Genomic DNA, 15304 nt, shown 5'->3' with positions numbered 1-15304 from the left:
AAAATTATAACTCTTAAACTTACCGATACACTCCCCATAAGTCTCAACAGCCTTTTTAAAGGCCGCCCGACAATCTCGCCTTGCGGCAGCTCTAAGCGGTTGAAGAAACCAGTCTGTAGACGGGGAACCAGCAAAGTCTTCTTTACCAAATGATAACTACATCAGTATCTACATCATACGAAAGACGACAAAGGTCTGCTTCAAGAATCTCCAGTATCCGTTCTTCCGCTGATATTAACCAACAGTTTTCTGCATTCTCGACTCAGTGCACCTTGATAGATTAATCATGATTTTGCTAAGGTATTATAAGTTGACTTACCAATACTCTTGCCATAAGTCTCCATGCCATTGCGCGACACGGCCTTCTTAAAAACAGCTGGGCCGGTCTCGCCTTCCGGCAGCTCTAAGCGGTTGAGGAACCCAGTCTGCAGACGGGGAACCGGCACGTAGAGGGTTTTCTTTTGTTCCAAGCACAGGACTCTGTGGATAACAGAGATTACGTATGTGACAACAGGATTGTATTGTGACTATTTTTTTGTCAAAACAAATTATAAACATGGACAAACTGACTGCATAGCAGTGTTTTTCAATTAGTATATAAGGGTTTCGTATCGCCAGACAAACCCTAGTAAAAAAATACAGGAGTAGGGTGTCGCGATTTTTTTTTTTCAAGTAAATGGGAGTACCTATGGCGTTCAAAAACCCCTTATATTATGCAGTCACTATATTGACATATGCTGACGTTTAACCGATTAAATCGTTAACCCAGTGTCAAATTGGTAGTGGTAACCATGGTAACTCCAGGTTTAACCGGTTAACCCCGGGTTAGTGAATGGTGCCAGTGGCCCTTAGTATTTATATTAGTATTATCTATATTGTTTAGTGCCTAAGTCTTTACATACGCGCGCGCAGCGCATGTAAGGTCGCTTCCCCACTTGGCGGCGCGGTATCGGTGCAGTACGCAGTATTTCTTCGCGGAGTCGCGGGCGCGCCAATCAGGAAGTAATACTGCGTACTGCAACGATACCTCGCCGCCAAGTGGGGAAGCGGCCTAAGAATACTCAGAATATTTAAAATATACATCTAGTCGAGCGTAACAAGCGTGTGTAGCGTGACATGCGAATCGAGTCTAGTCCAGTTTCGGACGAAACTTGGTTTGCATTGCAAATACTAAGTACATACAAAAACAAATACTCCCATTCCTGATTATTTTAGCAATGTTGCATCTTTCCTAGTATCTCCACAAATACTATAATACGAGAGTATAACTCCGTTTGCCTGTCCATCTCTCTGTAAAGAACCGATTTATGGAGATAGTTTCGAGATTTGAGGAAGGACGTAGGACGATGACGATAGTAATACAATGTAAATAGTCATTTTATGCAGGCGATGGTGTGAGCTGAGCAGAAGATAAAATAAGTAAATAAACCCAAAACGCCTGTAAGTGGTCTATATTTGTATCGTTAAGATTCGTGAATGTTTTCTGATAATGATAAGGCATGATCTTATCAGTCATTAAACCAGTAAATTCTTGGCACTTGCTGAATGTGATTTGGGCTGACTTGATTATCTTCATGTAATAATAATAGTGTCGTAGTTGCCGTACAAATTTGAGGGATTTATAGACAACATACAAAATAAATAAATAAAGCTATCCAGCGCGGCAATGCCGCAAGTATATTTGGCACGTTTGGACAGGGTGGGGGTCGGAATGGGGTTTATGTTTAGTATAGATAATGTGTATTTTCTAGTTAGTTTTAGTGTTTTTCTTTAGTTTTATGTGTACGTGTTTGTTTTAGTTTTTAACATTTGATAATGGTTAAAATCTATGTGTTATTTGCTTTTGAAATGAAAAAAATTAAATTAAAAAAAAATTAGAGATAAATAAATATCAGGAGACATCTTACACAGATCAACCTAGCCCCAAACTAACCAAAGCTGTACTATGGGTGTAGCAACGATATAATCGTCAAAATAGTGACTATCACTACATAGTATAAAACAAAGTCGCTTCCTGCTGTCTGTCTGTACCTATGTATGCTTAGATCTTTAAAACTAAGCAACGGATTTTTATGCGGTTTTTTTAAATAGATAGTGATTCAAAAGGAAGGTTTATATGTATTGTATATGCATTGCACCCGTGCGAAGCCGGGACGGGTCGCTAGTGTACTTATAAAATACTGACAAAACCGGACTCGCCCATCGAGGGTTCCGTACTTTTTAGTATTTGTTGTTATAGCGGCAACATAAATACATCATCTGTGAAAATTTCAACTGTCTAGCTATCGCGGTTCATGAGATACAGCCTGGTGACAGACAGACAGACGGACAGACGGACAGCGGAGTCTTAGTAATAGGATCCCGTTTTTACCCTTTGGGTACGGAACCCTAAAAATGAATGAGGGATTGATGTCTACGGAAATAAAATATGTATGGATTACATATATCTAAATATTCCTCATTAGCAATTTTTTTCTTGAGTACTTATATCCTCATATAACTCCTGTTAGGATGAAAAAAACAATTTATACATAAGGAGAGAGCACTGACAGGTTTTTTTATTGCAAAGTAACGAAAAAGCTCGCGAATCGACAGAAGACAAATAAACAGACTTAAATTGCTCAGAACTGTTAGATAAGAGTCAGAGTTAATAGGAGTAAACACATTTTATAATAAACACGCAATAATAACTATTTGTATTTAAGAAAATAAGTACGATATGCAAAATAAAGGTTGATTGAAAACTGTAATAGATGTCATATATTATAGAAAAAGTGACGAAACCCTCCAGTGGTGAAGGCCGGATTCGAACCGGCGTCTTTAGCTATCGCGGCTAACGCCATGAACCCCTAGGCCACCCCGCCACGGCGGTGCCCGTCCGAATTTCTCGACTATATGCCATCTTAGTAAGACTAGGCGTCTTTGACCAGCTCTAAGGGCATGCAGTGCGCGCTTGCACCTTCTAAACGAACTCCTTACGGATTTACGTTGTAGCGAGAGAGACTGGTGCTGCCATCTATGAACAAGTTTGGGAACAAATCAATTTTTTTTATTATTAAATATTTTGATTTGTGTTTTTTTTTTAAGTAGTCACACTAATATATATAAATTAAAAACTGTAATAGATGTCATATATTATAGAAAAAGTGACGAAGCCCGCCAGTGGTAATATTTAATAAATAAAAAATAATTTGATTTGTTCCCAAACTTGTTTAAAGGTTGATTGATTGAATGCCAGATTTGACACACAAAACTGCTGTTGCTATCGACAACAGTTATAATGCTAAATACGCTGAAATTGCTTGCCAGTTTTGTACCATAACAAATACTAAGTTAATAGACATTTAGGCATAAGAGCATAACCCAACTGATTAAATTATTAGGTATGTTACCAACTTAAGATTCTAACATAACTATAAATTAAAAAAAAAAACCTGAGAAAAATTATAACAGGGCCCTCTTTAGATTAGAGTCATCCTTATCTTCCATGTACAGTCGCCATCAGATATATCGGAGCGGTCGAGGTGCTTACAAATATCTGAACACGCCTCTACTGTCAAGGCGCTAGAGCGTGTTCAGATATTTTTGAACACCTCGACCGCTCCGATATATCTGATGGCTACTGTACGAGCCAGGGTTTAAAACACGTGACCTCCGGATTGAGTCGCACGCCCTTTTACTACCTACTACTAATAAAACTTATCCTAAAACTTTAGCTTTGTCACGTATCCCTTAAAAACAAGTTAAATAGGAACGTTTGTTAGAGCATTTGTCATGTCATAAATGACGCATGATAATGACATTGAAATGAAACGGTCAATCTGGTACAGTAGATATTTAAAAAAAATTAAGAAAATTAAAAGAGAAGTTACGTTAACGTTAAGTTAGTAAACAATGTTATCCTTATGAAATAGGTACGCATTTCAATTGTGCGGATGTTTAAAAATAAACTTTAATATCAATGCAACAAAGTATGTTTTTGTGATTTTGAATGAAACATCATACTTGACTTTGGGTTATCAGTACGATTATGCGTCGTGGGTCAATCAGATGCATTCGACTATCGAACATATTGTTAACGCAAAAATATAAATTTGATATAAATAATCTAGTAAGCCACATTTTATAAGCCACAAGGTAGATAAGCATATTCGCCATTATTTTTTGTACTGTAGGGCTACCACGAGTTCGACACAGACATATTCGCTAACGTCTGTGTTACTTATGAAATAAAACTATGAAAACGGATTATATCGCGTATATTGAATTTATAATATATCTTTACTTGAAAATAATTGTAGTGTATAACTAGCCTTATGAACCGATTTTGCATGTACAACCAGCCTTAAAGTTTGTAGTCTATGATTGTTCATTATTTTAGTATGTGGGTATTTTTGCATTTTGTAATTTTTCCTCAGTCACCCGTTGACCACGAACGCTGTAAAGAGTTCGAAACGTCGGGATGTATTATAAATTCAATATACGCGATATAATCCGTTTTCATAGTTTTATTTCATGAGTAACTATCGCGGTAACCGAAGACAATATTATGAAACATCATACTTGACTTTGGGTTATCAGTACGATTATGCGTCGTGGGTCAATCAGATGCATTCGACTATCGAACATATTGTTAATGCAAAAATATAAATTTGATATAAATAATCTAGTAAGCCACATTTTATAAGCCACAAGGTAGATAAGCATATTCGCCATTATTTTTTGTACTGTAGGGCTACCACGAGTTCGACACAGACATATTCGCTAACGTCTGTGTTACTTATGAAATAAAACTATGAAAACGGATTATATCGCGTATATTGAATTTATAATATATCTTTACTTGAAAATAATTGTCGGTTCATAACTAGCCTTATGAACCGATTTTGCATGTACAATCAGCCTTAAAGTTTGTAGTCTATGATTGTTCATTATTTTAGTATGTGGGTATTTTTGCACTTTGTAATTTTTCCTCAGTCACCCGTTGACTTCGTCGAAGAGTTCGAAACGTCGGGATGTATTATAAATTCAATATACGCGATATAATCCGTTTTCATAGTTTTATTTCATGAGTAACTATCGCGGTAACCGAAGACAATATTATGTCTGTGTTACTTGTTTTCCATATATCTCGCTCGCGCTATATTGCTAGTACGAGCGATATGCATGCGAAAGCATGCAAGCGAAAGTAACGCTGCGTCTTACGTAAGCGAACAACTCGCGAACGCGAAGCGAAGCAGCGCGGCGCAGCGCGACGGGCCTACGGCGTTCGCATTCGCAAAGAGATCGCCTACGGAGGACACATCTATAGGTATCAAAGGATTGATTCAACCCGCGCCGCATCGCTTCGCTTCGCGTTCGCGTGTTGTTCGCCTACGTAGTACGTTGCGTAAGTTACACACACGCTAGTGAATCAGTCAGTGTCAAGCTCGTGGTAATGGTACTAGACTACATATTTGTGGCTTTCCATCACAGTCTCCTAGTGCTTCAAGTGCAATAAGGGCGTTTCCATTTGAAATTTCAACAGAAATTCTGATAGAAACGTGCCCTTCTCTAATGGAAAGCCACATTTGGCTTTGTAAGCAACGTACCTACATGACCTACATGTAATGTACCATTCCTCTATTAATTTACTCCATAAGAAATATTTTTAGAAAAATGTCTATTATATTAAAAACTAAGTATTTTAGATTTAACATCAGACGGGCTATTCGCCTGTTTGCCACCCGATTTGACTAATTAATAACAGTAACGTTATCTTGTGCAAATTCTAGTCCGTTACAACAAGTGCGTCTGTACTTCGTTTTTATGTAACGCGCATTATAAAATGTTCTGTGCATGGAATGCATTACCCAAGTTATTGGTCACGGCTTGGGTAGCATACATTAGAATGTGTACAGGCCCGGATTTAGAGACCTAGGGGGGGGGGGGGTTCTCTATCTCAAAACCATTGGTAGGTTGCCTGGGCTCCTAGGCGCCTAGGCGGAAATCCGGCCCTGATTGTGTACTAATAGTAACAGACAATTGATAGGTTTATGAAGAAACGGTCATACTATGAGGACGAACGTTACTGAGACTGGTATAAGTTTGGTCGCTCTTACTTGTTAAGCGTTTAGAGATCATGTTATACCAGAGGAGTAGAATCAAAATTATTTATGAATGATATGCAGTAATCGCAGAGTAATAATATGAAGTGAAACCGTGGCACGATAATTAATTGTAATTTATTTGTTACGATTTTCAACGTAAAAATATAAGAATAGTTTCAATACGTTATCGATAATGATATTAATGATCAAACGTTGGAAGTTATATAGGACCAAGTATAATTATTATTTTAGCTCTTCAGGTGTCTGTTTGTAGGTAATCAAAAATGTTTCTATCAATTAAGGGGCCCACTGACTATCAGTTCGCCGGACGATATCGGCCTGTCAGGTAGAACAAAAATTTGACAGTTCCAAACAACTGACAGGCCGATATCGTCCGGCGAACTGATAGTCTGTGGGCCCCTTAAAAGTTCCGAAATGTTTTGTTTTACAGAAACATTCAACAGTGTATTGTTTACGTTACCTGGGTTACGATCAAATAATTGTATTAATCTAAAAGTGAAGAGAACCGATTTTTTTTTTCGGAAGACCTTGAACTTACATTTCTAACTGGCAAATTGGCAAGGTAATGAATGCTATGAATGCTATTTTGTGTCAAAACTATTCTTACATCTTACAAATTCTAAAGTTCATTGACATTTATTGTCATTGTGCCAAAAACGAGAAATCCGCACCATGTGTTACGTCTATTGAGCGTATCATTTCAAAAACGAGAAAGGTTAGTAGGAAATCGAATACCAGACTTTGTCAAATCTGCCATAAGATCATCCCTCATATGACAATTACAATCGCTGCCTCACTTTATATTGTGTTACTGGCCTTTAAAACAGTCTAGGTGATGAATTCCAGAATGAAGATGAATAAAAGTTCTTATTCAATGTCTTATTCCAGGTTACACCTGTCCGTGTGTCAAATTTTATACCACTCCGTTTAGACATTTTTGTTTAACCGAGAAAACTAAAAATACTTTATAAACATCATATGTTTAAACGATCGAGCCCGGCGGTCATGGGTATCATTCGTTATTTGACAATATGTATGTGTCACATAGTATAATATTGTAGCCTATGGAAGACTACAATAACAGTAGGTACGTATTTGATTTTGGTTTCCCCCTACATAACAAATAGCCGACAGAAGCACGCTCCGGAAGATTACTAAAAGGCCCAGAAATTCAGAGTATGTATGTACAAGTCAAGACACGCTGACGCTTATCACAGATGGCAGCATTGGCAGCCCGACAGAGTACACGCTGACCGCAAATCGCGGTCAAATCAAAGAGCGCCACAAATTGCTCTGAAGGTATTGCTCTGCTATTAACGTTAAAATACGTATCAGAACCGAATAATTGCTCTTGACTCACCTAACGGGCTCCTGCGGCTTATCAGGGTTGACACCTTGGTACCTTGACAGTTGAGGCGTTCTTGAAGCTGTCCAGCTCTGCCAGCTTCGCGGCGGCTTCGAGCGCGCCCTTGAAGTTGGATATGCGGTTGTACAAGGCCCGGGAGAACATGGCGAGGCCGTTGCTAAGTGCTGCCATACTTTGAGGCGGAAGGGTATTATCAACATATGTAACTTCACTGACCTGGCGGGTTCCTGAGGTTAATCAGGGTTGACCTTGACAGTCGAGGCGTTCTTGAAGATGTCAAGCTCTGCCAGCTTGGCGGCGGCCTCAGGCGCGCCCTTAAAGTTAGGTATGCGGGTTGTACGCGGGCCGGGGGAACATGGCGAGGCCGTTGCTCTCTAAATGCCGACATACTTTGAGGCGGAAGGGTATTATCAATGTAACCTCACTGACCTGACGGGTTCCTGCGGCTTGTCAGGGTTGACCTTGACAGTGGTGGCGTTCTTGAAGATGTCCAGCTCTGCCAGCTTCGCAGCGGCCTCGGGCGCCCCCTTGAAGTTGGGTATGCGGTTGTACACGGGCCGGGGGAACATGGCGAGGCCGTTGCTCTCCAAGTGCCGCCATACTTTGAGGCGGAAGGATTGCTTGGTGATCTCTTCTGGGATGGGCTTGGCTACAACAAGAGTTATGGTGAGATCTTTGTCGAATATAATAACAGCAAATTAACTGGCCATTAGTAGCTTATACAAGATTATACCGTTCACCATAAGGTTTAAGCCCCATTTAGGCCATTTAGACGGTTCAAGAACTTGCACGCGATTTTCGTTACATTGCGGTGTTTTGTCGATCGACTGAATTCATTATACTTTGTAGTTAACAATACGGTGCGGTAAGGTTTCAACTGTGGTTACTCAAATACTCATAGAGAACGTCTGACTGAATGTCTGCCAAATTAAAGCAGTTTGACAGTACTGGCTTTCCTCGAATGCGGCTGACAATGTATTGAATATTGCATGCAAGTTCTTGAAACGTCTGAAACTCTTAAGAAATGGGGCTTTAGGAATGGATTGTGTCAACGATGCTACAATTACAAGATACATTTAAACGAGGTTATGAAGCTAAGCAACACGAAGCGTATTTTCCGCGCATTTTAGCGTCATTGTTTTCACCATAATTATTATCTAATTAGTAATGAAAGGACAATACCTATTTTCAAATTGACTCGGGGTCGGCATAACATTTTTTAGGTTCTGTACTTAACCGTAACACCGGATGTGGCCTACAACACGAGCAAATAATATAAACATGGATTATACTCCTCAAACGATGACACTTTTGCACAATAACTTCGCTTTAAACATAACAAAATTCCCAATACATTGCGTCTTAGAATAAACTTTAAAGTGTGCTAAAAATCAAAATAAAAGTCGTTGAACAAATGTTGGTCAGTTTGAGACCCACAGCCTACAGTTAAATTTTTTGCTCGTGTTACAGGCCACACCCTAGTATAAACGGAACCCCTTTACCGAACCTGATGCCTGAAAGTGATTTACTGATCTTTTAGGACCTCACAGTAAGCGAGAGGTCTATCTTTTGACTATATCTTTTTGTTACAATATTTACTCAAATAATGCCCCAGTAAGTTGCCAGCCATAAATTTTGTTTAGTCTATTGTAACAACTTCTTATAATGTCACGAAAAAAGGTGTTCCTTGTATGACGTAAGTGATATGCATTATGATTTTATTGAAAAACAGTTGTCAAGAAAGTTCAATGAACTATAATAGTGGTAACAACTGATCCTATTGTATTTTTATTTTACAATAACGAACCTACCAACTACCAACCAAATTAAAATAATTGCTGTCTGCGAAATGTATAGAGAGCGCAAGAAAAATTGACGTATGTTTTTGTATTATAAATGACAACAAAGCAAATTAAAAAGGTAGCTTAATAGGTAATGTTTTACCATATTCATGCTGTCCTTAGATCAAGTTTTGTCAATTGCTCGAAAAAGATCTTATTTCATGCAGGTGTACTGAAATTCAATTTCAATTTTCAATTTATTTATTTAAAACAAAATGCAACGTTACAGGACTAGCCTAAGTCATTACATTTCTTATATCTAGGTTTGATTATAAATAATAATAATAAAATAAAAAACAATAATGATAAATGTATGGACTAAGTACATAAAAATCATGTCAAAGATACATTAAATCATTTCAATAATTAGGTCAGTGACTCGCATATTTTTAAACAATTCCTCTCAATAACCATCCAGCCGTCCGCAAACAAATCGCAGGAGTGTTGCACAGCACCGAGCTTATTGAGCATGTTCAACGCTCGGCAAACGGGCGAGTTGCGCCGCGAGACCGTGCGGGCGGGAGGAACCGCGAAGAGACGCACCCGGTCAGCACGAAACCGCGCACGCTGGTCCGGGACAAATAGTCGACATGCCTCGCCGACTAACTCAGGGCAATCCAGGCGACCACGGATACGAAGCACGGTTATCTGAAGGGCCTATATTGTTTCCGCGGGAGTTATGGATTGTGAAAAAAAAAGCTGCAACTCCCTACGCAGTTATAGCTTTCTTTTTTAATTATGTCACTAATTCATACGAACCAATTAGGTTGTAAGTAAAATTTTACTTTGTTTAAAGTCAAGGTATAAGGGAGTTTTATTTTTAAAATACTGACGTTTATAATTTAAATATTTTAGTTTATGTTTAAAAACATTTAATTGGAGTAATTTAATAGCCGTTTAAAATATTTTTACACAATCTTCAATCGTGGCTGAATGCCAAAAACCTTCGATACCTAAACTGTCAAGTATTTCTGTCTATCTGTCTGTCCTGATTGAACTTTCACCGTATTTAATAATTATTTCGGTTAAAATTTAGTTTTTTCTTCGCAATCGTGATGAAAAACATTGTGTGTAACTCCGGGGGTAAGAATAGAAAATCCCGCTTACCCCCCTCGTTGCACTAGTATTACTGACTAATGTGTAGGTAAAAAATAAATAAAATAAAAATCATGTAATTCAGAAAACATAGGTTCCATATTATGGTATAACTTTAGGGAGTAAAAAATGGCTTCCCTAATATCGTGTGAAATTTCTCGGTATTGCATTTATTTAACTAACATTTGTAGATGTGGGCATGAACTTCAAAGACCTATGAGGCATACGGGTTCTGCACACCAATTCAGCATATAGCCAATTAGCCACAATGTATTGTGTTTACAGAGAAATGCTTTTTTTGCAAAAAATATTAACCTCTTGTGTAGTAGGTACAGTCGCCATCAGATATATCGGAGCGCCCGAGGTGCTCACAAATATCTGAACACGCCTCTATTGTCAAGGCGCTAGAGTGCGTGTTCAGATATTTTGAGCACCTTGGGCGCTCTGATATATCTGATGGCGACTGTACGTTGGGAGTAAAACAGGCCATTACTTTTACACCTTTAAGAAATTCCCTTCATGTGCAAGTGACAGAAACATCAGTGTTTACCACTTTATTGACCTCTCCCTTGAGTAGGGAACTACGAAAGCACCTATGAGGCTGACATGTTCACCTAGTGTCCAAAGCCTCTATAAAAACTAGATTTAAAAAAAAGTGAGAAACGTAAAATTGTAAATTATTATATCATTACACTAGTTGAATTTACCGCCGCTATATTCAAGGTGATTGTACCTACCGTAGTAACTCAACACTTGTGTACACAACCATACAGTATATTACATGTATGTACATGTCACACAAACACATGGTCTGCTTGCCACTGTATTTACTTAGTGACTGATTATGAGTAAGTTTTGTTAGAACAATACAGAATTAGTGGAATTGAAAATGAAAATTGTAATAAGTTGACTGTTATAGTACAATTTATTTATTATCTACAAGCTTCTGTCCGTGACTTTGTCAGTGTGGAATGATGATGATGAATATGATGATTGATAAAAACAACCCTATGTCCTTCCCTGCACCTCAAACTATCACCATATAATGCCAGCACCACACTTCGCTGTATTTGGCAAAGTTGCATCCCTTTTGTTTTGTATGTCAAAGGAAAGAGATGCAACACGAATATTGTAGTTAATGCCTCACTAAACTAATGTCATACGCTTAGGAAAACCTGAGCCGCTTACGACTTTCTGGACACGTAAATCGCCCAGCGATAAGGAATTCACGGCACGGCCGGTTGTGTACTTGAGTGGGAGATATTTTGTTTTACCCGCCGATAACTCTTATTGTAATTAGGTAATCTCACTTAACTTTATATAATTTTTATTTTTCCTATGTACCACAACAATGTTTAAATGTAAAATGTATCCACGAATGCAGTGTCGATACAAACCCGATAGGGTTTCACGGCACTTTTCTGTCTGATGTAATGTAAGATTTTAATATAGAATAAATAATAATAATAATAAATTTGCCAAATAAGGCGAAGTGTGGTGCCAGCATCAAATTAAATCTGAATCAGTTCAGCGGTTTAAGCATGAAGAGGTTAAAAACAGACAGTTACTTTTGCGTTTATATATTAGTAAGAGTAGTGAGTTGGAATAAAAATATATTATAAGAACCATATTAAATATATTAATAACGGGTCACTCACGTGTCACGTGTCAGTGGAGTGAAACATGTCGAGCGTTTTCGACTTAAAACACGTGAGTGACCCGTTATTAATATATTTAATATGTCTGTGTCTCACGGAAGTTTTGTTATTAAAATTATAAGAACCATATGATATACCATCATATACACTCAGTATCTGTCAAAAGCATTTATTATTGACCCCCTATTGATAGGGACGACTTCTTTGCTGTAAATTAACTATATATCTTCTTGAACAAATGTATGCAATTCGATATCAGCCTATATGTAGGTATTAATTAAATACAAAACAACAACCTGACCAAAGATAGATATAACTCCGTAATAGATGGATAGTCTAAGGAAAAAACGTGCCTCGAAAATCACGAAAATTTGATTCTTGATCAGATGGCGCCACTACCTTTGGCCTACTCTCGGATAGATGGCGTTGACGGTTTCGTTTGTTATTTAACAATTTAACGCATATCGGTGAAAGATCATGGGTCAAAATCATATAAAAATAATTTATGCAAATAAAAAAATCATTTATCCATATATAAATACATTATATCGTATTTTTACAAACCTTCATTTTTAGTTTTAAAGTGGTTCGATAGATGGCAGTGAATTTTCTGTGGTTACAAAATTTACTATGACAGTACCGCTCTATCCTATTATATCCTCTTTGACCTGACCAATCTGCGATTTGCATTATAACTTATAAGTGAATTAAAATAGAGCTTTTACAACTTTAGTTGCTTTTGACATAATGTTAATTAAATCTACCCTCCATAAAAATATTAATACATACCTACTGGAACTTCTTGCCTGATAATTGTAGTCGTTCTTGTTTAATATAAAAAATCACAAGTTTAGATGCTAAGATATTCGCTTAGAATTGTTCATCGAGTGTGCTGGTATCACCGCCAGTACGAAGTTTTGTCTTATTTATCAGACTGCGGCAAGATGAGCTGGGTATTGTATGTCTTATATATATCAGACTATGGTGGTTGGATGGTTAATAAGTCCGTCAATGGTATTAATGATGATTGTCTATGGTTCCTCATCCAGATTCTCACCATCCGGTGATTGTTGAAGTGGTGAAGAAATCATCTGACAGTCATGAAAATTTTGAAGTATCTATGGCAGTGTACTACATGGAGGCGATCAGTTGAGAAAGAGGCTGGCTCAACTGGACTCAACTGGAAAGAGCTGGAAGTAGCCACTCAAGATCGTGACAAATGGAGGATTCTTCTGCGAGCCCTATGTCCCTAATGAGGGATAACAGGAATACATCATCATCATCATCATCATCATCATCATCATCATCATCATCATGAAATGAAGTGCAAAAATGTAGAGCAGCAGTGTAGTATGATTTAGGGTTCCGTACCCAAAGGGTAAAAACGGGACCCTATTACTAAGACTTCGCTGTCTGTCTTGTTTTTGCCCGGGGAGTTTTAAAAACCCCGCCCGGGCTGGATACCAGGACTAAACCCAGGGAAGTCAAGACCAATGGCCGCCCTAACCCTGACTCGTGATACACATTTTAATATCACAGCTCACCTATTGCTGCAAGTTGAGGTTACTCATTTATTCCACCACCTTTTAATGTTAGCATCACACAAAATTAGACACATTCAGATAAATTTCATCACTTACCATCAGTTGTTGTCGCTTGTTCACCATTTTCTATAAATAGGAAAGGGTGAATGTATTTAAAGGTTTCAGCACTCAACTATTCTAATGACCAAAGCAACTAGTGTAGACATAAATTTTCGTGTGGGAGGGCTAATATGCCCTTCTTAAAGGACAAAAGAGTGGACGAGCCTTTTTTACATGTAGGTAGATTAGAAAAAAATCTTTGTCTTAGTCTTAAATGGATTTTAGCTGACTACACTGCTTTCTAAAGTATACAAGAACAAGAGAATAACAAACGGTTCGCCCGGCGAAATTAATTCAGTGAAATATCCGTACAATTTTTTTTATAGAGGTGGGCCTAGGTATGTGAGTCATGCTTCACACTCCAATTAAGCTACCTACAATATCAATTGCAAGCGCCGAGCCAAATCAAATCGTTCTGATCAGTGCACGAAACGATCAAATGCAAGTGAAAATGACTGCACTAATTAGACGGCGCAGTCAGTTTCTTCTACGCACATTTCAAGGCAAGATTTTAGGCAAACAAAATGTGGGTACTTCTAAACTGACTCCAAAGTTCACAAATAATGATCTATACATAGTTTTCAGTCGAAAGAATGCGGCATTTTTACTAAAATAGCAAAGAAAACAGCGCAACCAAACGATTGTTATTACTTATTACACTATTTTTGACAACATAATGTGAAACTTACGTGCATCCGCCGCCGCTGGATTATCGTCTCCGTTCTGCATCTTGAAGATATATCGCAATCGGGAGGTATTTCGCAATTAATTCGTTAATCTAATCGAGAATCATTAAAATCTGGAAATTATAAACCTTTTCCGCCGGACGGCACGGAACGGAACCGTCACACACAAAAATAGAACGCGAATAAAAAACAAATGCAACCAACCAACTTCGAGACGCAAAGCGCAATAGTACCATAACACAGAAAAAGGAAGTCGGTTTTCTATTACAGAATAGAATCAAATAGAATGTTTATTTTTGCAATGTTGTCTGGCATGAATATACTTGAAATTAATATAAACCGGTTGCAAGTAAACTATAGTTGGTCAAACCAAATTGTCAGTAAAAGAGAAAAAAAAAATATACTCATCCTTTTCTTTTAGGTGCTAGTACTAGTGTAAGACAAAGATAGGATGATTCTCTCTGTCTATGTTTGAAATGAGACAGTCCTTTGACAATCTATATTTATTTGATTGAGATTTGATTATGTTTTAGAAAAAAAAATGGTGGTTTGCCTTTATTTGTGTTCAATTTGATTTTATGTTAGGTAAAATATAAAAGAACAGCGATAGTCGAGCAACAAATAATATATTGCCTATCTAAAGCTATAATATGTTGGCTATCTATGTTGTTATTAACTTAAAACAATTTTTGTTACTTGGTTGGAATTGTAATTTAGAAAATTTAAGTAGTATATATCATAGTGAATAACATGTTTTTGCTATACCCTTCCAGGGTCCATTATGTAAACATACTGGTATGCAAATAAAGATCTCTATCTCTAAAAAACGGGCTTACCGGTCCGCGTCTTTGGTCCGGTCCGAGGTCTGTAAGGTGGTCCGCCGTACGTCCGTCAAGGACGCAGCT

The 15304-nt window shown here is 37.8% G+C and overlaps 2 protein-coding genes across 5 annotated transcripts in view; both read right to left on the bottom strand.

The window, feature by feature from the left end:
* Window positions 1-14620, bottom strand: part of LOC134750501 (methenyltetrahydrofolate synthase domain-containing protein) — a 35216-nt gene extending 20596 nt beyond the window's left edge. The window contains exons 1-4 of one of the 2 annotated variants that reach the window (XM_063685685.1): window positions 14403-14620; window positions 13711-13740; window positions 7906-8125; window positions 320-480 (exon numbers count right to left, since the gene is read on the bottom strand). In XM_063685685.1, coding sequence (XP_063541755.1) covers window positions 320-480; window positions 7906-8125; window positions 13711-13740; window positions 14403-14442 — 451 coding nt within the window. In that variant the 5' untranslated portion in view covers window positions 14443-14620. The remainder of the gene's footprint in view (window positions 1-319; window positions 481-7905; window positions 8126-13710; window positions 13741-14402) is intronic. The other variant, XM_063685686.1, reaches the window with a different exon arrangement.
* LOC134750524 (BTB/POZ domain-containing protein KCTD9) overlaps window positions 1-15304 on the bottom strand; it is a 512667-nt gene that overhangs the window by 490798 nt on the left and 6565 nt on the right. The gene's annotated exons all lie outside the window — the stretch shown is intronic.

Source organism: Cydia strobilella, chromosome 20 (assembly GCF_947568885.1).
Source record: "Cydia strobilella chromosome 20, ilCydStro3.1, whole genome shotgun sequence".
Taxonomy (NCBI): Eukaryota; Metazoa; Arthropoda; class Insecta; order Lepidoptera; family Tortricidae; genus Cydia; species Cydia strobilella.
The sequence above is the reverse complement of the archived record's forward strand: the minus strand, read 5'-3'. Positions and strand labels throughout refer to the sequence as shown.